We start from the raw sequence: 22918 nt of genomic DNA, 5'->3' as shown, positions 1-22918 counted from the left end.
TTGTTCCTGGAACCTGCCACTCTCCCAGTTTGTGGGTCAGTGCCCCCAGTGCTCTGATTACACTGGTACCACTGTTGCCTTTGCTCTCCACATCTTCTCTTTCAGCCCTTGGTGTTTTCTGAACTTCTCGTGTTCCGTCTTCTTGATGTTGCTGCCGCTCGGGATCGCCACGTCTATCACCACTGCCCTCTTCTGTTGTTTGTCTAACAGCACGATGTCTGGTTGGTCAGCCACCACCATCTTGTGGATCTAGATCTGTAGGTCTCACAGGATTTTGGCTCGGTCATTCTCCACCACCTTAGGAGGTCTCTTCCATTGTGACCTGATATATATGTGCTCAAAACCACTCATGGGAAAATAACTGGATAGACCAACGGTTGTGGTTTTGTTTTTATCTGCATAATACACGTGTGTCCAATCAAGTCTGGGAAGAACGGAAATAAAGAAACTGATTGTGCAGAGGTGTGAAGACAAACAAAAAGTTGAAGGGAAAAAGCACATGGCCTCAGTGAAACTTAATGGCACATTTAAAGTTGAGAAGCTAAGCAAGCAAATGAAGTATGTATGTGAAGACATAGATAAGCCCTCTGTTCTTTTGTTACTCATGAATGCTAAAGAGTTTGCTGTTCTGAACTGTTTCAGACTACTTGACTACCATAAATTGATCAAAGCATAATTGGTTATGGTTAATGAATAGGTGCCATACCAGTGCTATAATAATAGACTAGTGAGGTCATTGGATCAATTAGGTTGAAGGCCTCAGAGCTGTATTGCCAAAGCCAGAAGATACAACAGAGATAACATTCACAGTGACACAATTAATATTTCCTTGAATGACTAATATAATAAATGTGTCGGTAGATATGCGCTGTACTTTGTATTGATCTTACTAATCTCTTGTTTGTTCTGTCCCCTCCATGTTTCTCTCTGTCTGTCCCTTTCATGGTGGAGTCCAGGTGGATTTTATAAAAATCTCTCCTTTTTTTGGACGATAATCGGTATTGAAGTAACTAGTTAAATGTATCTCTTGGAAAAGGCTATATCTAGAAATTAAAGGCATGAGGCAAACTTCTTTAAAAGCAGTAAATTTAATGAAAAAGCACACAGCATTTTCAAAGAAGACAAGTAAACCTACAATCCTGTAGAATTATAATACTATTATAATTTAGACTCAGTCCTATATGATTATAAATGATCACAATTGAAATTATACGTCTTTTGAACTTTTGAAATCAGACATAAGAAATTTAAGACATGCAAATTTAATGAAGTTATTAGTCAGAGCTGTTGCACAATGCATCACTTTTACCATTAGTTGTTGACAGACTGTCCACGATGGCTGCTATTTCCTGACACCCCTCATATTATGGAACATCACAACTGACAAGGTCAGCATTTATTTTACCTGGACAGAAGATCCATCCCTGGATCAGGGATCCATTTGGAAGTCATGGGGGTTCAAGACAAGTACCCTGTTTAGCCCATAGTTTTGTGGCCCATGGTTTGTCTGAAATAACTCAACAAACATGCAGAGTATGCTGAGAGTCTGTTCCACCATACAGATTCTTTAAGTGAGTGTCAGATTTCTGGGGATAAATGTCACCTGCTGCAAAATCGACATTTATTAGATTGTTTGGGGAAAAAAATGGATGGGCACATTACTTAAATAATGTGTTTTCACACCGTTTTTCTGTCCTTCACTTTGCTGCACCAACAACGAAACACCCACACATCTCGTGATAAGTGAAAATAAAGTCCGAGTCACACTGACTGACTCGTGGAGTCGCGCAGGTGCGGCTCATAACAGAGTGTCTATATTTCCCAGGACGCTTGAAGACAACAGTATTTGTTCATGGTTGACAGCTGCAGCAGTTGATGTGATGACGTCTTCCCTCTTGGATCGGGAGGATTCAACCAAACTTTCTCACAGCTACGGCTGCGTCAAGCTCCACAGAAACACCCAGAGTAAAACCGGAAGTTAATCGATTGCCTAGAGAATTGGTGGAGCTAAGTTATGAATAAGACAGATACTGTATTAGTACCTACTTGGAATTGCATATCTCTCTAAAAAATAAGACAAACAATTAAAAGGAAATCAGTATTCATATCCACCAACTATCACTGACCACCTCCAACGATGTTGATGTAGACCTACCTGCAACTGGTACATATGCAGCAATTAATCATTAAGCTACTACATAATTAATGCATTGAAAAAACAAAAAAAAACAAAAACAAAAAACAAACAAACTGGAATTTCCCCTCGCGGGACAAATAAAGGAATATTGAATTGAATTGAATTGAATATTGAATGCATCAAGCCTGTATCATCTGCTGATTCTGGTGCAGTAGATTGGAATTCACACATTTTCTTCTTTTCCAAATGTGAAAAATTCTCAACAGCCCTGAATTACTAGCAGTTGTCCCAAATCCCAAATCCTGTCTTAGAAACTACTTATAGGCTAATAAAGCATTAAATACTGATTGCTGTCAAACTTTTTTGGTCGTGCCCTCAGACTGACTACAGCAGGGACTGCAGGGCAGCCTTTTCAAATTTTTAAGTGTGTAGTCTAAATGAATGATGCCTGCTGTAGTTTTCTTCAGCTGAGTACAGCACGCTGCAGGCAGGCAGCCAGAGGAGTGATCTGACACACACTTATGATATTATTAAAAATAAAATGAATTTTATTCAACAGATAATGATTTATACACTGTTACATGCACAGTCATTGTGTTTCTTTTTCTTGATGAGACTTCATGAACAAAAATAATTAATTTTAGCACTGAGTTTTGACTTTCATCTGTTTTACTGTTCATTGACACTGAATGTAATGTACTGGAGGCCACACTGTCTGTGACCTCACCCACTTCAACTCCCCTACTCACCTGTTCAGACCTCCTCATCCTAGGTCATTTGCGTGTATAGAAAAATCACTATTTAAGATACTAAACCAGAATGACATAGCGCCATCTGCAGTTTTGAATGCCTTTATTTGACTTTAAAATCTGTAACAGGATAACGAAGGATAAAGACGTTATTTACGGTGGCCATTTTAGGATTTTATTTTGGAAGTTGTAACCGGAAGTCATATATTTTCTGGATAACTTGACATTAACTGTCCTGAGAGGGAGGGCGAGGAGTGTTCTGCTTTACTTTTCTCTTGTCTTTCGCTACTTCTTTGTTGTTGTGTACAGTTATTAGTACAGGGGACACGTTTTCATTGCTTCTAAGAGTTTGTTTTGTAAGAAGTTACCATTAACCCTCTGTGAACCCTAACGGTAGCCTGAATTTATCCAGACTGCTAACTTCTCCAGATACAACGATGCGAACGAGCGGATTTTATTTGTGTTTTTCATTTTATCCAAAGGAAAATGAGGAAAGAGCATGAGTTTGGCCACTATAAGAGGTAAGTCACAACACATGTATCTAGTTTATATATCTACCGTGTGCTACCCTGTCCCAACATCACACAACTTCTCCAACTAGCTGTCTGTCTCCTAATGTTAAGTTAACGTTAGCTAGTTCACGTTAAATGAGTAAACTGTTTCAGTATTTCAACGTTACACAGTCGCTGTCCGCAAAAATGTGCAAGTTGCAACCACTTGTAATGAAAATTCAACGTTAAACTCTTGAAAATATTGAGAGTTAAAACTGACTTCATTATCGATAAATATAGATATGTATTAATATCAATATCAAGCATAGTTCTGAGTCAAGTCCTGTTCAAGTCCGCTTCGACTAAGTTATTTACGCTGCTTTTCAGTACAGTAAACCCCTCAGAGGTACACTTCAGGAAAATGTTATCTCTGTAACGTTATTGCTCCTCCGACACTCAGCTCGAGGCGTTTAACCTGCTGGCTGCTTTAGGTTATTTCGGCCTTTTGTTCAGGCCGACTTACAGAATCACATCTTCATGAGTCAGAGGACGGATTGAATTTGACTTCCATTCAAGTGAGGCTCTGAAACGAAGAAGAAGGTTATTCATTTGTTGATGTTTTGAAGGGAGTTGGGCAACATGTTTTCTTTATGCAACAGAGAATGCGGGTACTTCAGCGAAACTGGGCGTAAGACAATTTTTTTCTCTCTCCTCCTGCATCCATCCCAGTTTTACTGCAGTGAAGTCATTGACTGTGAACATCGAGCCTTTCCGGGCAGAGTTAGCTGAGGTCATAGCGCCTTAATGCAGAGAGGATAGCTACTCTATTCAAATCCTCTGCAGCTTTTGCCAAATTTAGGAAAAACAGCTGAATGAATGAATATCTGACTATAACCAAAGGGATCTGAGATGTAAATTCTGCTAATCCCCTCAGAGAAAAGGGTCAAATCAACACCAGCAACGCTATTAATGAATTCATTTGCATTCAGTTTGAGCTGAAGCTCATCACTTGCATGAGAATTTCACTAAGTATTAATAAATTATTGATATTGTAGCTGAGTCTATGAGAGAATTTGGAGACGGTTTCACAGCACACAGTTATCCACAGCCACTGACAACAAATGCTACCAAATGATGGAAGTTCCACCGTCAAAATGAATGTCTGTGTGCAAACAAGCTGCTCTGGTGGCTGGTGATGGATCAGTCGTTTTATGGCACTTCGTCTTGCCGTGTCCTTTAATGCTGGCATTTAGCAACCCCACATTTTTCCTTTATTATAGCTTTAACTGTCACTGTTGATGGTGAACCACAGTCGTACAATACCTCACCTACAACATGTTGTGTCATGCCGCACTTCTTCGGGAGGGCGTTTTGTGGTGGTTTTGAAGGTGCAATTAGCTTTAATTTAGCTGCCAAGTGATGACGGGGTATTTTGGCTTCTTGGGTCCCTGTCTGGTTTCTACATAGGTGAGTCAGTGAGTTTCACTAGTAAATACAAGGATACCTCTGCAGAGCTGACAGCTTCATGCACATCCGTGAAGTTCAGTTTGACTCATGCCTCTGGCTTTGTCATTTGATATTGCAGCAGCACCTCATGGTTTGCCTCACTGGCAGTAGCATTTGATTTTCATTGTATGCCATGGGAAAGGGGGAGCTGACGGTTTTGTTTGCTTACTGTAACCAGCTAGTAGCTGGTATATTTCTGGATTTACTGCATTTCAAAGGCAATGTTTGATTACCATCACAGGGTTTGAATATAGATGATCTAAACATAGCTCAAATCAGTGGTTGCAACTGGGTGCAAATCTCTCAGCACCATAATTATGGACATTCTGCTGATCCTTCTTCCTGCAGCTCAGGAAGCGCAACTCATGCCTTCCTGTACAACATACCGCACACAGACAAATAATACAAGTGGGTCAGTTTGGGAGTCGCATTGTCATCTCTTGGTCTGGCAATGACCGAGCAGCATTCCACTGCACGCATACATCTGAAACAAACAAAGGCGTCACTTGCAAGACTGACTGACCGACTGTCTCTAGTTAAATTTATTCCCCGACCCCCCTCTCGTACAGCTCTGCAGGAATGCAGCTCATAGAGTTATTATGATCATGAGCTGTGCAGTGGAATTTTACCATGTCTCCCCTTCTCCACATTCTCTCTGCCTCGGTCCTAATGTGCAACGTGGCCAAATGGTTTGGTTCCAGCGAGCCAGGAGCTGCTGTTCAAGAGTGTACAGTGACTGCATTGATGTCGACCCAGTGAATATGAGTCAGGGTGGATGCTGTTGCAGAACTTTACATCAAATCTTGGAGTTTGATAGCAACGGAGGGAGCATGACCGTAGGTTATAGCGCTATACCATAGACATTCCTATTCACATCATCCGTTAATTAGAGTCTGTAGTCCTGTCTCCCCATGTTTAATCATGCATCTGATAAATAGCTCAACCACTTTAGGAGGTTTTATTCCTCTGTGTAGACAGGTGTGGTTAAAGCATTTTCCATCATACTCCTAATTGTCTCTAGCTCTTTATGTATGCCTTGAGATTAACGTGTTTTCTTGCCTCTCAAGCTCTTTGAAAGCACTTAAAATGCACATTCTTCCCAGTCGTCTGCAAGACATCTTTGCAAGAAGGCTAAATTAGATTTAATGCTTTGGTGTATCATTGGCATTTCATAGTTTGGCCAACTATGCAGTTAAGAATGACAGCTACAGAGACGACAGAATTTCCCTGGGGCTAGAGGAGGGTTGGGAAGGCTCAAGACACAGACACACAGCAGCAGAAGTCTGCGGTAACCTTGTTCCTGTCTTTTCTTATTCTTTCTGGATTTATTTTTGGAAACCAACCTTGACAGGAGACTGTCCTTCCTGACCTTCTCTCTGTTCCTGCCTACAAATCGTGGACTGTTTCGTATCTGTGCCGTTTCAGAAGTAACTGTGTCCTCCTGCGCTGCCTCTTTGACCCCATGGTGTGCTGTCTGGACTTGTTTTTAAGTGCAGTGATTGATGAGTAATTTTTTGTGTCTTGTCTTTTTTTTTTTTTAGGGTGTTTACAAAAGGAGACAAGGGGGAAATGACGCACTGCTAGCTCAGGACGACGTGTAAAGTCATAAAGGAAACGGTTACCATAAACCTCCTGTTTTTACTTATCATTTTTGGATTAATTGAGAACAGACTACATGGTTTTTCCTGTCCGTCTTTGTGAGCAAATCCCTGATGCATTCACCAATGGAGAGCTGAGGGTGAGCTGAGACTTGCCCCCTCCCAACATGCTGGCTCTGAGGCTGGAGCAGGGCAGGCGAGGGGGTGGTGAGGTTGATCGCTTGCAGAAAGGGGCCACCGTGGCTTGGCAGGGCCGCCAGCCAGGGAGGCCCCCTTCTCATGAGCAGGGCATTAACATCAGGGAGAAGATCTCCCAGTGGGAAGGTCGCAGTCAGCAGGGCAGCAGCCAGGATGCTGTGGTGAAAGCGCACCCGCCGACAGTGTCCCGAAGTCTGTCTGGAGATGTCCTGGGCAACGGCGGATCCAGAGGGGGGCTTCACACAAAAGCTAGCCTCTCAAAAGCTAAGAGCTTAGATTTTCGAGAATGCCCAGCACAAGTTGAGCTTGGTGTGGTTGATAGGAAGTCAGAACCTCTGCAGAAATGTTCCACAGAATTCTCAACCACAGCTCCAGGAAATAAACCACTTGCAGCACAAATAATTGCCTCTCCTAAAATGGAGAATACTGCTAATTCTACAGGTGAACAAATCTTTGCTGCGAATGGCGACCAAAAAACAGATCGCATCTTGGATGTGGAAGTAGTTTCTAAACCTCTACCTCTATCAACCGACGACCAAGAAGACAAAATGCCAGCCGGAAACTTCTACACTTCGCGGGGTTTCTGGCGTAAGCTTGAGGGGGACAGACTGCTCTGGGAGAAAGGCAGGGACTCCTCAGGTGACGCTCAGGCTCCTCCCAAACCTCAGCGGACATTCCAGTACCGGGGAACCAACAACAATAACGCAAGGAGCGCAGTGCAATGGGACAGCAGATCCCCTCATAACACATCCCACTCCAACGTGAGGAGCAGGAGGGTAGCACACCCACCTAGCTTCCCACCTCCTCCATGTCCGGTAGCAAAGACTAATGGGCTTTCAAGGCATAAAAAGAACAGGTGAGTACAAATAACTCTTAAGATCTTTTAGAAAATTGAGAAGGGAGTTGGATTTTGTGGTGTGGTGTATTTGATCTGACATGTGTTTGAAGAAAACAGCTCCTGCTGGTAGAATAAGGACACTCATGTTTTGTGAAAATGTTCTCTGTTTTGGACTGGCTGAAACACTCCGTGGTGTATATTGAATATCAGTGTGTTCACAGTGTTTTTAGGGCAGTTTTGGGGAGGGTACTGAGCCTAATTGCTGGCTGGGGTCCAGGTGTGATGTCACATGATGTCTGGCAGCATTGTTCTCTTTTGTCTGGACGTGGCCTAGTTCCTCGGCAGCTACGGGGTCCAGGGTCATCATCCGCAGGCACGCACACACACTCTCACGCTCGCTCTCCCTGTCTGACTGACAGCCAAGCAAAACAAGACATGACAACAAGATAACTGTGTAACCCATGTGCTCATTCAGCTCAGGACTTATTAGCTGACATGACTTCTAATAATGTAGTTCTCTGTAGCTGTCATGTTCATTATCATTGAAACACCGTCCAGGAGGTGCTGACTCATCAGGAGTACTGAAAATGAGTGCGAGAAGAAAACTGTATTGGTATAATTAGGCAAACCCAAAACCATGGTTACAATAACAAAAATACTAAGTCTTTTGGGTAACATTGCATTACTCTTACAAGTCTTCACTTAAATGAACAGATGGAAACTTTTCCAAGTCTTAATCACAGAACTATGACTGAATGATCATCCAAAAAGAAAAACAATCAGCTCACTTGTAATAAATTCAAATTGTCTGTGTCTTGTTTGTTTTTTTTTTTGTTGGTCATTAGTTATGATGTCAATCTCAATCATAGTAGTTGGAGCTAGCATACAAGCTGGCCAAAACAATTTTCACCAACCCAAAAGAAAAGCTGTCCAGCGCAAAAAAAAAAAGCCCAATCTGGCAACACTGCTCCTAATAATAATGTTTTTAAAGCAACAATCCTGGGAAATGATGGTGGAATTCTATATGCCATTATTATGTAACTACTGTGGCCACAGCTGTTGTTTGGAAAAAAGTTACCTCTTTTGCTACTACTGCTACTTGCTAATGTAAGCTATATTGTATTAGCTGTGCCCTTAAATATAGACAAAACAGACCTTTAAAACCCCTAACAGTGGTGCAGTTTTGCCATTACACTTATTCAGCTGTAATCCATTTTTTTTTTTTTTTTTTTTTGCCAATAACTTCCCGCTGTGTCTGCACACAGGTAGTATAGTTCCACAGGGCTCCTTGTTTACCAGTTTCAGAGGAAGCTAATAGCTGTCATTCATTCTTGTATGTTATGAAATACCTTCATTAAGTATTACACCATACTAAACATGAATCATCTAACAGTCTCTGTTTCAGCACTGAGCCAGATAGATCAGGTGTATTACAACAGGAACTTAAATCAAGTCATTGATTAAAGCTGTGTCTCCATTTTAAGGCTTTCAGAGGAGCAAACTTCGTTGCACAGTGACCTAATTTTCTCTGTCAGCTGACGTTCTCATTTTACCAACTGCTATCTCTGTCTAAATCCTGTCATACTCTTTTTTCCTCATTTTTTTTTCTCTTACAATGTTTGTACCATATGCTCAGTCATTTCCTGTCATGACAGTTTAGCACACTCTCTCTGTCCTGCTGTCTTTGATATCAACATAAGGACTGTTGTGGTGGGACGCTGACCAAACATAAGCCAATAGAGTGGACAATAGGATGATGGCTATCTTTAGGACAGCAGCCAGGACCCCTCTTTCTCACTGTCTTCCCTTCCCTGCCACAGGAAATCCTTCGAGTACGAGGATGCGGCACGTCTGACAGCGAAGCAAGGCACCCTGGGAGGCGAGGCCAGGCAGTCAGGCCTTTACCATGCCTACTCTGATGACAATATTTACGAGGACATTGTTTGTAAGTGGAACTCAAAAACAGGAAGCTATAAGTACTATTGAGTCATTGGTTCAGTGTACAGATCTGATACCTGGTACTGATGTTCGTAAGATTATACATGTTGCAGGTTTTTGAAATGTAGATAAGTAGCTAGCTACTTCTGTTCCAGTGTACCAGTTAACACTCATGCATAGAGGTAATATATAACCTTTTGCGGCCTTTTTATTCCTAGGGCCACTTGAAAGAAACTAACATCAAAACACATCAAATCAGGGAGGATTAATATGGAAAATGCTCCAGCTTTGTGGTGGAAACTCATTTGTTTTTATACTAATTCCTAGTCCACGCATACTTTTCAAAGCACTGCTTTTTCTGTGTGTTTTGGCCTTTCGCCCCCACACAAATGCAGTTTTGGTCACAGAAAATGGAGCTTTTGGAAACCTCCTTCCAGGAACTCTGCTGTGTTGACGCGCAGACAGGGGAAACTGAATTTTTGGCTTGTGACAAGAGAGTGTGTGCTGTTATCTCAGCTGTTTACACGAGACGATCTTGTGCAATAGTGCACATGGCCAAAATAGTGCTGGCGCTAACCCTGCTCACAGGACTTTATGCATGTTTACAAGCAAATTTACAGTTACCTTTCTACTTTCACTGAGGAGCGGAGGCGTTGGAATGCGCTACAGAGACCACTGCTACGTAATCCAACACTCCCACAACACAGAGCTTATCTCTCCCATCACTCTGTCTTCCCCCAGGTGAACCAGAGACCACAGTGACCAGAGATAACCCCTATGAGGATGTCAAGCTATCTCCCATGTGCCTCCCTATTGCAAGGTCTCACACCCCAAAGGTAATGGAAGTTGAATGATCCCTGCCTTTAACCTGAGACTCTAAGGGAGGAAGAAGGAAGTATTAGATGATACCATGCGATCATCTAAAAACCAAGTGATAACTCCACAGTTCTTGTCTTCCAGCTGCCAAATAAACCCCAAACATTGCAAGGCTACGCTGGAAAGGTGGAGAGGAAGAAGCTCCAAACCTTAACGGCATCCAAACCCCCAGCCCTGGCTGACACTCCCAAACCAGCTGCACCACGACGCGCAAGCACTCAAAAAACACAGAGGACGCCTCAGGTAAATAGCATCTTGTCATTCGTTTTCACACTGACTGAGGTATACGTAGGCCAACAATGTGGTGTGTCCTCTGTTGACGGATGAATCATGTGTTATGTTGGAAAGAAAAGAAAGGGGCAGTGACTCGTTAAGCAGGAAGGAGAGGACGCTGAAAGAGACAGATAGTGGGAGCGTAATGTGTATGAATGCCTCATGAAAATTCAGACAGAACACATTCACTCAAACAAACGACTCATGGCAGTGAAAGGAGAACGGACAGTGGGGAGGAACTTTAACGATGAGGTACAGTAACGTTGACATATCGCATCTGTGAAGGCGATGACTAGAAAAGGATTACAGCTTCTAAAGCCACATGACACCCACATGACCAGCAGGTTTGACAAATGCCAATCAAGTTTATTTTTGGATGGTATTGGCATTGTTGCACATCTATGTATTTAGTATTATGTAACTTTGAAATAGCAATAACGGTAATAATAAGAACACTATTGCTCTTAAAGATAAAGTATCTTTATCTTAGTTGGGACATTGGAGTTTCTTTCCTTACGCTGTCTGGCTGTGTGTCGTGTGTCCTCATAAAGATAATTTTCAGCTTCCTGTATGTGCCTGTTTCTCTGTTGAGCTCGGTTGGTGTATTAACACGGGGCCTCAGTCAGCTTGAGTCCACTATCAGATATTCAGCTGTGTTCTGTCAGGACATAAACAGAAGAATGCAGGAATGTAAGGCTAAAAAAAAAAAAAAAAAAAAACATGCTGAAAATCTATAATATAATCATGTGCTTAGCGGCTGTTATATCATGATTCCCTGTAATCATGATTCTCTAATGGCTGTGAAATTACGGCCCTGACAAGTACCTGTGTGTGTTCTACCGCGCAGTACGTCAACAAGATTGAGACCATCTTTGACGACAAGCGAGGGAGAAAGAGAGTAAAGAACCAGGGAGTCTCAGTGCGAGGTAACACACACTCACACTCACTCACACACACACACACACACACACACACACGGTGTCACAGACGCCCAAATGTCACCCACATCAACACTTCAATAAGATTAAGTTGAGACTCTTGTTGGAAATACCCAGCTTTTGATGGTACACACAAGGCCAGCTGCAGTAGGCGAAGCCGCTGATTATGAAACAAAGGCTGACTGTCTGCATCTGATTATGGCTCCTCAAGTCTTTTCCATTCCCCTGCTTCTCCCTAATCTCTTGCTCATATCAACAGAGGAGACCAGCGGGACAGAGAGTGACCCAGAGGACAACACCAAAGGTATCACCATAGAGTTAATATGTCTGTCATGTCCCTTTCATGTTAAGTCAGGTTTTCAGGTTGAAGTTTAGTGCTGTATCGAAACATGAAAAATTCATAGCATCTGTGGAGAATTTATTCCGTTCTTTGTGCCCGTTAATGCCGGCCATGTGACATGTTTCTGTTCAATCAGGCATAATGGGACCACGATGCAGCTGATTATCAATGATAGAGATATCAAGACTAGAGCTGAAACAATAGTCCACAGAAAATTTCATTAACTGTTTAAGTCATTTGTCAAGAATGCTAAACACTCGCTTGCTTCAGCTTGTCAAATGTGAGCATCTGCTGCTTTTCTCTGTTTAATAACATTGTAAATTTGGGTTGTAAAATGCTGACTTGTTCTCTGGGAAATTGAGAGGGGCTTTTTTCAAAATTGTAAAATATTTCAAAGACTAAATGATTGATTCAAGAGTCTGCAGCTATGTCAGCAGCTTTGGGAGGCTGTACTTAGCCACGGCGGTGCTTTTAGCTAAATGCTAAAGTTAGCAGGCCAACGTGCACAGAATGAAAACGATAACATGTGGATGTTTACTAGGAAATATTTACCATGCTCACTTTCGTAGTTTAGTGTGTTTGCATGGTAACATTTGCGAATTAGCAGTTAACACAAAGCATCAGCTCAGGCCCTCAAATTATTTGTCAAGTATTTTTCAAGATATATCAGCCCGTACCAACGCTGTCATCCCTAAAGCCACGCTTGGCAACTGTAGCTTCTGTTGAGCCTCCTCAAAAAAAAAAAAGTCAAATAAAACAACATCCAAGCAACATCCTCTCTGCAAGTGTTAACAGTGAGGCTTATGGGAAATGTTTTAACACTGCGAAACTCTAAAAAAACTAATCGCACTGCCATGAGACACAGCCTACCAGTTATCCATGACCATCGTCTTGGATCCTGTGTAGTGAGAGTTAACTGCACAGTTTAACTGTATATGGATATTTAAAATGATCATATTGCTCCAGTGTGCCGGATGGGATACGTCCCAGGACAAGCATGACCATGTAGTGTCCTCGTGTGGTGTCCAGCAGGCTCCAGGAGATCAGTTTACATTCAGTCTACACTGAAACGCCGGCCTGGCTACCGCACCCTGGAGAGAGATCTGATCCAGCTGCAGCAGCAGCAGCTTTTCCAGATCTTCGTGGTGGTGTCGCTGAGAAAAGGCTCCCCAGGAAACACCTACTCGCCTGAAATCACGCAGCAGTTCCCCAAAATGGTTAGAAGGAGCCTTTAACATCACTGCACCCTTCTTCTAGACAGAGGACGTGACTGTACTTTGATCATAGTGCTTAAAGTGAATGGTATTCTGTGCGATTAGGACAATTTAATGTCCAAAATATAGCTGTGTTTGGCAAAATTAAAGGAAATTTATTCTTATCTTAAATGATGAGGAATCCTAAGTGGAATTCCCAGGTTTACTGAAGAGCTTTCATATATGCAAGTTGTTTTTTTGTTGTTCCATAGACATTTTTATTTAGATTTTAGTGATTTTAAAGTCTTGTTAAAATATGGTCGTTTGAAGAAAAGGTTTCTTCTCAGGCATCTATAGTGGAAGATACTAATTGTTATTTAATGGTGATTTAGAATAAGTGGTTATGTAAAAATGCTCAAGACACATAAACCTCACAATTAAGTAATTCTTAATTTTTTCAAATTAACATAATTTATATTAATTTATATTAGAATGCAGTTAAATGATCACTGATTTCCCCTTGGTTGCTGTAACTGGAGTCCTTGTGCTTTAGTTTGAGAAGTCATCCCGGCTCTCCCGAGAGGCTGAGGATCAGCTCAGAGTCATTCCCAAGTTCTGCTTCCCCGACTCACAGGACTGGAAACCCTCCTCCCACATGCCAAGGTCAGGACATGCAATAATGCTAATTACTGACAGTGGAATAATGCGAACTGTATTCTGCTGTACTGTTTTTTTTGTCTTCCATTCATTTCCTTTGTGTGCGTTTCCTTTTGTTGACATGCACACCTTTCATGTGTTCTAACAAATATTGTCAAACTTTTCTTTCATTTACAGTATTTAGTGAAGTTGGAGCACCCTAATTATCAGTTATATTGTGTTTAATACCCCCCATTTCCTCCCTTCCTATTTATATCAGCAGCTGTCAGCTGTAACCCACAAATTGCCTCTGCAACAATTCAAATTCCCCACAGGGATAATTAAAGTTTCAACTGATCTAATTAAATCTCTGAGTGCTAAGGGGCATTGGGCATTCTTTATTTTTTTCTACTGGGTATGGTTCATTGTTGTAATGTGGGTTATGATCTCTGCTTCCACTGCCTCACTGTCTGTGGTATTGCAAATAAACACAAGGGATATCTGTCTATTTACTGACTTTTTATATGCTCTGTCTTTATACCTCTGCAGACTCAACAGTCCTGGCATTAATCTACCGCATTGTTTCAATTGTTTTTTTATTTATGAAGTAATTCCCTCAAGATGTTTTTCAGCCTCTTTTTTCAGTTTTAATGCAAGAATTTATGGACGTTTACAATTATGGTGACGTGTTTTTAGGCAGACAAGTGGAATCATTTAAAAATCATCTCCTGTGTATCGATGTCCGCAGTGAGACCTTCTCCTTCGTGCTGACCGGAGAGGACGGCAGCCGCTGGTTTTGTTACTGCCGTAAGATCTTGGTGAGTGTGGATGTGTGCCTCTGAATCATTGGCTCAAGCACAAATGTGTGTATGTGTGTGTGTGATGACATGGGAGCCCGCATGTGCTTACTCAACATCTCTGAGGGGATGTGAATCAGTACACAGACCATAAACCACTTCTGAATCGATGACAGAGAGCACGAAGAATTTCATAATTTCCCCCTTACTTCTGCCTCTCAAGGAAAGCTGCTTTTAGACCCTTTTAAGACACTTTTGAAAACACTCTTCTTTTTAGGTTGACATTATGTGGTATATCTGCCTTTTCTATTGAGTTTCTGTTTATTTTTGTTATTATTTTAAACATGCTGTGGTTATCGTGTTAAGCGCTCTCTAACTATGTTCTGTTGTGTTTATTCTATCTTTAGTGTGGACTGTGGAAAGATTTATGTCTTGCTTTGTTGATAGATAAGCTCAGATCCATCCATCTATTTGTCATAAACGTGGGTGGAGTTTCGACTTTTGACAAATCTGTCATGGAAAATGTAATTAAACCTGTATTATTTAGTGAAATGTTTGTATTTGATGTGTTTTATAACTGTAGACATCTCTCTTGTTACATGCTTTATGACATACCAGACTGATTTTGTCTTTCAGCCCAGTGGAAAAGGGAAGAGGCTTCCGGAGGTGCACTGTATTGTCAGCAAACTGGGCTGTTTCAACCTGTTTGCAAAGGTAAGTTACCTATTCAACGCATCTGCACCCTTGTTTCTGCAGAGAGAAGCCTTTATAGGGAGATGAAAGGAGCTGGATTTGCTAAAGTTCAGTGTTAATCCTCTTGAAGTGTGTCAAAGCTGCTCCCTTCAAACTCCTTTTATGCATTAGGATGGAATGAGGCTACACTGGAAGATGATCCTGAGCAATCCCTGGGTGTGTTTTTCAAAAAAAGAAATTGTATGCATGTTGCTGTGTCCCACCCATTTTCCCAGTTGGCCAAGTGAAATTTACAAACAGTAAGCGTGAATGTGGCTGGGAGGAAAAATGCATTTACTCGCGGAGCTGCATCTTGCCTCTGTTCTATTGTTAAGAGTTTAATCAACTCTGGTACCTTCAGGACACACACTGATTTGTCTGGCTCTGTTGGCGCAGATTTTGGAGGAGGTGGAGAGGCGCAGGGAGATTTCCCCAGCGCTGGTTTACCCTTTTATGCGTAGCGTGATGGAGGCCCCGTTTCCAGCCCCTGGACGCACAGTCACCATTAAGAGCTTCCTCCCTGGCTCTGGGAATGAGGTAACCCTGAAACCAAAAGAGGAAATGTTAATTAGTAGTTTTGTTCCTCCTAACCGCTCCTTTCTGTAGACTCAGAGTGACTCAGAGTGGGAGGTTATCAGTGTAAACAATAAGGGGCTGCTATTTCAGCTTGGAAGGGTTCACGTTGGGACAGCTATTTATATTATAACAGTCAACAGTAATCAATTTGGTCATTACCACTTATAGAGTCAGAATAAATGACCCTTCCCATAAAAATAAAAATGTTGCAAAATCACTGCTTTCTCCTGTTTCAGCAAGCAGACGGCTCTGAAGAAACTGCTGAAGAGCCTGATTAAATCCATGTCGAGCAACATTCATATGGATGTATCTGAAGGGCCCGTTTTTGCTTAACCTACAGGCCTCAGGTGTTCATCCAACAGTCTGGAACAACTAGTGTAAACAAGTTGAAACGCTGTATTTGCACTTAGCCTGACTCCGGGTGCTCCTGTTGCTTTGGCAGGTACTAACTTTGTGTCGACCGGTGGACTCCAGGCTGGAGCATGTGGACTTTGACAGTTTGCTGCAGTGTCTGAGTGTCAGTAAACTCCTGCAGGTGTTTGCCTCCATTCTGCTTGAGAGGAGGGTCATCTTCATTGCTGACAAACTCAGGTACGGCTGGGGGAACACAAAACTCCACAGGACTTATTATATATATATATGTGTATATATAAAATTCGACTCCCTTTTGATGCCTTGTATCATACAGGCCCAGAGCCAGCTTCAGTTATCTGTGTGTACCTTGGCCTCATTGCTAAGCTATGGCAGAGTCCCAACCCTGGCAAGTCAAGTCAGGTTCATTTGTACAGCCCAATATCACTTAAAGTGTCTCAGTGGACTCTAGGGGACACAACAATAGGTCTGGACCCAGGCCAGACTCCTACACACAAGTACATTTGGTTATTATTTAGCAGGACATTTCTTAGTTGAATAATAAACATAAAATTTGACAGTAACTGTAAATACTAGATTGGGTCATAGCTTTGAGGGGTGCCGTACCTTACAGCAGGAGATGGGGAACCTTTGTCCTCTCAAGGGCCATTTATATTTTTACAACATCCTTCGAGGTCCATACAAAATTATTGAGCACTATTATTGAACACATTCTATCACACTGACCTCAGAGCGATAGCTGGGACTGCTCTCTGTGAGCTGTCTGAGGTCACATGGTAGTGGTGATGATGGTGCTACTCGCAGCTTGTTTTCCAGGTTTGGGTGAGTCAGTTTTGAGCAGAACCAAATTTTTGTGAGTCACTTTTGGAAAGAACTGGTCACAGTAGTATGTCGCCCCAAACACAGATGCAAATTTCAGTACAGGGTCTCCTCAGAATGGAAATCCTCAGGAGGTGCATACAGTTTCTAGAGCTTGAACAGAGGGTTTCTAACTTTAAGCTTGTTGTTGCTTTGCAGCTCAGTGATTTTGTGCTGTCAGTTGTCAGGAGCTTCAGCTGGTTCTTCATTAAACGCTGTAGGAAATATTCAGTTCCTTTTGTTGATTTTTCGTGGCCTCGAGCCAATTGCTAAATGCCTGAAGGAGCATTGCACGTCAGTATATTTAGATGTCACAGCAGGCCTTGGTTTTTGCAGAGAAGGAAATCTCTCTCCAGCTGCACTCGCCACAGCTTTAATTTCACTGCAAATGATTTAATATTTGAAAGCAGAGAGCTGAGAAGCTGCTGGAGCTTGAGGTTCAGCTCTGAGAGCTACTTGGTGATGTCCACCATGAGGACACTTCATAGTCTAGACAGCTCTTGACAATCGCCATGATTATCGCGTGTCATCAATATGATGTAACTGCGATGTGTGTGTTTCATTCACAACCACCCGGTAGGATAAATTAGTCTACTTTTTTATGTTTCGTTTTCCTTGTATGGCAGAAAAAAAGTAATTGCTTTTATATTTTTGAAAAAGGCCAGACGTTCCCCACCAGTGCCTGACAGCAAGGAGATGCACAGTGTGGATAAACTGGTCTAAGCGAAATATTATGATCAGCAGTGTCGAACAGTTATCTCTCAATTGATTGTATATTAAATGTTCAAAGAGTTCGGAGAGGAAATGGAGATGAGAAATTGGCTTAAAGTTATTAAAAATAGCAGGAGTCTGTATATATAGCAGGAGCATGTAAGCAAGTGGCTGTAAAGGGAGAGTGTCAGCAGAAATGTTAGTAGCATTTACATCACTTAGAGTATTGCCATAGATCAGTCGCCTCTTGGGACAATTATTTGATACACAACTACTGAAAGCTCTCACACCGCCGCTGTGATTGTTACATTTGTGTCATGTGATCTGCGTGAGAACTGATGGCGTTTTTGTGTTTAATCCTCTCTGTTCTCGCCCGTTCACTGCAGCGTGTTGTCTCGGTGTGGCCATGCAGTGCTGGCGCTGCTGTACCCCTTCACCTGGCAGCACACCTTCATACCTGTGCTACCAGCCAGCATGCTGGACATCAGCTGCTCCCCCACCCCATTCCTCATAGGGGTGCTGGCGCCCTGCCTTCCACAGCTGCTGGAGCTGCCCATCGAGGAGGTGGGTCAGAATTAGGCTTGTCTTTCTCTCTGTCTGTGCATACCATAAATAATCCAGAACCAGTCAGATCTCCACAGTGGCACATACAGGTGCATCCACTGTGCGTGAACAGTGGTGGAGAAACACCCCGAAGAGACTCACCCGACCGCTTTACGACTCCTATTATGAAATCTTGCTGTCACTAACTGTCGTTCTTTCTTCCTGCTCTCTCCCCAGGTGCTCATAGTGGATCTGTGCGCAGACAAGTTTGTTGTTCAGGTGTGTACACACAGCAGTATAGAGTGGGAATGATAGGTGCGGTCCCAGCGGGAAAGACAGCTTTGCCTACACTTGTCTTTTGTTTGCATACGGAATGTTTCGAGGGTGACAGAGAGAATTGCGTTCCACCCACAAGTGCTGCAGAGGTACAGAAGATGTAATCCCAGAGCAGAGACGAGTCATGAAGGCTGTTTGCAGCTGATTGTTTGCAGCAGGTGTGTCAGTCAACAGTGCTAACTCAGCCTGTTCGGCTCATTATAAACGTGTTAGCTTTTTTTTTTTTTTGTGTTGTGTTTATGTTTGTCCCAATTTGACGTTTCATTTAGTGAGCTTAATCTTCAGGCACAATCTCTTTCCCTATTAACTATGAGCTAATGGGATAAGCAGTGGTTGACTTGCCACTTCAATGTTGGCTGTGTGTTATGCGGAGCTTTAATTGCTTCCCTCCTCAGTAGTAACATGATCATTGTTTGAATCAAGCGCTAAAGAATCTTTGACACAGTGTAGTCTGTAGGTGTGCTCTTTAGACAGTCTCTGGTTCATTGTCCAAATACTAACAGACTTCCTCTAGTGCTTTGACGTTGTGCCAGGCAGTTGAGATGAATGTTCGTAAATGGCACCATGTGACTGCTGTTGACCTTCCCTTTGATGTGACAGCTGGGCGACGAAGACTGCATCCTGCCCAGTAAACTGCAGGCGGCTCTGCAACAGATCCTGGAGGAGAGGGAGGGTATCCTGAGCCAGGAGGATGGAGACAGATGTGGAGGTATAACAAGATGCTGTCTGTCTTTGGTTGCTGTTTATAAAGCCCTCACAGTGGCTGTATCGCCACAGATGGAGTTCCATTTTCCTCTTGATTATAGTGATAAAGAAGATTACACTACTGCTGCAAAGTCTTCAGTTTATTCCGCATTGATCATGAGCTGCAATACATCAATTTGTCCACCACAAAAAAGACGTTTCAGTATTAAGTCAGTAAGTTAACAGAAGCCTTTTAACATGTCTCAGACTTTGTAGCAAGTCTGTTAATCTTACTGTTACTGTCTGTTATTAACCTCTTTGTTTTCTTCTAAAATGTGGCACATCCAGGTCGTCAGGCTGACCTGAGCTCTCTGGTGTCGGAGGGTTTCGTGCGGTTCTTCGTGGAGCTGGTGGGCCACTATCCTCTCCACATGGTCGAGTCGTCCAGCGGAAGCAGGGAGCTCCAGCGCGACAACTTCCGCAAATCCCACCCCTCCCGCGGAGTCCGCCAGTTCCTGCAGCTCTTCATGGACACTCAGATGTTTGCCGGCTTCATTCAGGACAAAGAGCTGCGCAAGGGAGGAGGAAGAGGTAATTGTGTAGCAGTATTTCTTTTTTCTTCTGTGACTTCATGAAACAGCTAGTTATATCTTCTAATAGGGACTATTTTCACTGATATGAGTTCTGAGAGGGCAAAACAAACACTTGGAGATGCACAGCAACTCTGACAGACACTTCTGACAGAGTAGATCTACTGTTCTTTATGATGAAAGAGCAAGAAAAAGAAAAATACACATCCAACGATGCTGCTCTTCAGACAACACTTGGATGAAGCTTTTTACTTGAATTTTTGATACCTTGAGATTAGATTTCACCGCCACCTCAGATGACCCTAGTTTTTAATATTCCCGTAACGCTGTGCAAACAAAATTTGTGCGTATAACAAAAGAAAAAAAAGAAATGGAAAATGTTCAATTGTGAGCAAATAATAAAAATCAGCCAGTGTAAAATCAGAGCTGGAAGCTTGAAGTGTAGCGCCGATGCTTCCTGTGATGTTCGTGAACAACATATTTCATATCATCAACGAGATTGAAGTCAGAAACGAGTCAGATGCTTCCCCATAACAGTCTGTTAAATGGATCAAAGCTGGTCTGTAATTGAATCATATGAAACCAGACATATGACTTCAGTTAAATGAGCAGGCACTGACTGTAAAACACGGTTAAGAAGATGAATCTTTGTGTGTGAAAATAGCAGAACGATGAACCGTGTTGCATGGAGAATGTAAACTTTGTTGAAGTGAATCTATAATGTGGTACAATTCTGTTTCCCAGGTCTCTTTGAGGTCCGAGTGGCCGAGTATCTGGATTCATACCCTGAGCCGGAGCCGAGCGGTGTGAACAAGTTTCTCAAAGGCCTGGGTACGTGTTGTTCTGCCCTCAAATGCTCTCTGTCGAAGGTTCATTTTCAACAGCTAATGGACTTTCTCCTTTTAGGAAGCAAGATGAAGCTCCTGCAAATTAAGTGAGAAAAGACCAACACCCCGGCTTTTAAATCAAAGACTTTGGAATTAAAAACACTTGCTGCTGTTGGACCATCTGAGGAAATGAATGTGGACGAGAGTCTTTCTGTGAATGGGGCGATGAAGAGTTTGGATTTGAGAGGACTTGACTCGTCTTATAGCCGTGTGTGTGTGTGTGTCTGAGAGCGGTGCATTTCTTATTTGATGAAAACTGGAAACAGTTCTTATATTTCTGTTGTAGCGTTGTCTGATGAAGCCTTGAGGACGAGGCACTGTGTCTGTGGAAGAGTACAAAAAACATTCCAGCTACGTAACCTCAGTTATCAACCAGAACGTGGACGGTTGTAACTATTTGCTCTTTGATTTTGACTGGAAACGTGTTTACTTGCAAGACTCTCATATTTAGACTCAGCTCTGTCACACATGGTGTGCATTTCACAGTAAGTGCAGCTCCAATGCTACATTTCAATCTCACAAGGACTTTCCAGCTGAAGATAATGTGTATGGCTCCAACCCGATGCATGTTTTTGTGAATTTTAATGTAGAATAACGTTATCCATGTTGCCTTCCCTTCAGCACAAACTGTAAAAACCTTTAGTTTACTGTGTTTCTGTTTCTTTGAATTTCAGAATAAGTAGAAGTTGATGAACTCTGATCAGAACATTTCAAAGTGTTTAGACTCCAGGTTAAACCTCATCGAAATGAGTATTTACATTCTCTCCTTTACTTCCTCTTTGTTAACTGGAATTGTAAATATATTTTTTTTTACATTTTGCACAATGTTGAGAATCAGTGTACAGTATTTGGAATATTTTTGTATTAAGGCATGGTGTGTCCTCCATACTTTTTAAATAAATGGGTTCCCAAGGACAGTAACTGATGTATGACTCTGCTTTTTTTATGATGCAGATGCCTTGGAAACCGGGTTGCACAGTACCCTGCATAAGTGTAAGAACATTAGGTTAAGCATTTGTACTGGAAGTCATATAGCTGTGTATTGGTTACTATAAATAGCATCTGCTTTAAATTGAGCATATATCTGAGTAAGTACTATTATATATTATTTCATAGTTACTCAATAGCATGGTGTCGAAAAGGGTCTGGATTGATGATCATTTTAGTGATTATTTTGTCTACTAAAGGATGAGATCACAAATGTTTAAGTCTGTCTCAAAGCAATAGTCAGATGCTAATAGCGAATATTGAAGCTTGTTAATGTAGAAGTGCATTTCCCTGCTGAGTCTCAGTGCAAGTGGCGTAGCAACAAAGAGGGAATTTTGGAAGATATTCAAATAATTCAGCTCATTGTGCAGACTGAAGCTTTGTATTAGCTTCAGGTGAAGCTTTGTATAGATTTTTTGCACAGCAGCAGGACTGTGGATCTCATCCCACGTCACTTAATTCAGGGATTTCATCACAGCCAGTATAACCAGGAAGAATAATTACAGCAAGCAAAACCTGTTTGGGTGTTCATATGGATGCTTAACTATTGTGTTAAGACAGACTTTGAAACTGTGAGCCTCTCCTTTCAAAGGTCACACTGACTGCTGGGTGTATTTTTAGTCTATTGAAAGAAATACAAACAGTCTGAAAAACATATTCTGTTGTTTCAATCAAGCTGATGCACGATTGTCTGGATTCCTTCAGCATGGAGATTTAATCTTGATGCCATAATTTGAAGTTACTTGTGCCTGGGTGTGTTTTGAGGATCAGGCAGTCAGAGGAATATCCTTTTTCTATTTCCAGGTTTCCCTCAGTTTTGCAATGAAGGAAATGTCGTATACATATTTCACTGTTACAAGCAAGTAAAAATGTTTGTATTTATGCATCGACTGGCTAGAAAAAGTTTAATTTTGCTCTTTTAATTGGCCTATGATGACATGCAAGATTTCTTCTGAATTTCCCATCATCCGTTTCCACTTAAGGAAACATTATGTCTTAGAAAAATCCAGAACACGTGCACAATGTTCACTGCAAATGAACTCCTAAAGGCACATTATGTAAACGAGCTCTTCAGCATGTACCTCTGACCTCTCACCTCACTCATTATGTCTGATGTGGGGTCTGAAACAGAGT

The 22918-nt window shown here is 42.0% G+C and overlaps 1 protein-coding gene across 2 annotated transcripts; it reads left to right on the top strand.

Moving 5' to 3' along the window:
- Nucleotides 1–3139: 3139 nt before the first annotated feature.
- Nucleotides 3140–21716, top strand: dennd2c (DENN/MADD domain containing 2C). 2 transcript variants are annotated; one of them, XM_076741995.1, is made up of 19 exons: nucleotides 3140–3407; nucleotides 6425–7535; nucleotides 9338–9462; nucleotides 10197–10291; nucleotides 10416–10574; nucleotides 11452–11530; nucleotides 11802–11846; nucleotides 12912–13099; nucleotides 13629–13738; nucleotides 14460–14529; nucleotides 15145–15222; nucleotides 15637–15777; nucleotides 16259–16407; nucleotides 18144–18321; nucleotides 18538–18579; nucleotides 19237–19345; nucleotides 19669–19911; nucleotides 20655–20741; nucleotides 20817–21716. In XM_076741995.1, exons 2-19 carry the CDS (start codon nucleotides 6649–6651, stop codon nucleotides 20846–20848), a joined length of 2817 nt encoding a protein of 938 aa, XP_076598110.1. In that variant the 5' UTR covers nucleotides 3140–3407; nucleotides 6425–6648; the 3' UTR covers nucleotides 20849–21716. The 2 variants fall into 2 exon arrangements, with proteins under 2 accessions (XP_076598110.1, XP_076598111.1); XM_076741996.1 differs by having other exon boundaries at nucleotides 12915–13099; nucleotides 20817–21692.
- Nucleotides 21717–22918: the final 1202 nt, after the last annotated feature.

Source organism: Chaetodon auriga, chromosome 10, assembly GCF_051107435.1.
Source record: "Chaetodon auriga isolate fChaAug3 chromosome 10, fChaAug3.hap1, whole genome shotgun sequence".
Lineage (NCBI taxonomy): Eukaryota > Metazoa > Chordata > Actinopteri > Chaetodontiformes > Chaetodontidae > Chaetodon > Chaetodon auriga.
Note: the sequence above shows the minus strand (reverse complement) of the source record. Positions and strands in the feature narration are given on the sequence as shown.

What these genes read in the sequence shown, in the direction of transcription:
- dennd2c (XM_076741995.1), top strand. Translation starts at nt 6,649, where the DNA reads ATGCTGGCTCTGAGGCTGGAGCAGGGCAGGCGAGGGGGTGGTGAGGTT. An exon ending in CCAGGGAGTCTCAGTGCGAG is followed by an intron (nt 11,531 to 11,801) that starts GTAACACACACT and finishes TCATATCAACAG; the next exon opens with AGGAGACCAGCGGGACAGAG. An exon ending in GCGCAAGGGAGGAGGAAGAG is followed by an intron (nt 19,912 to 20,654) that starts GTAATTGTGTAG and finishes TCTGTTTCCCAG; the next exon opens with GTCTCTTTGAGGTCCGAGTG.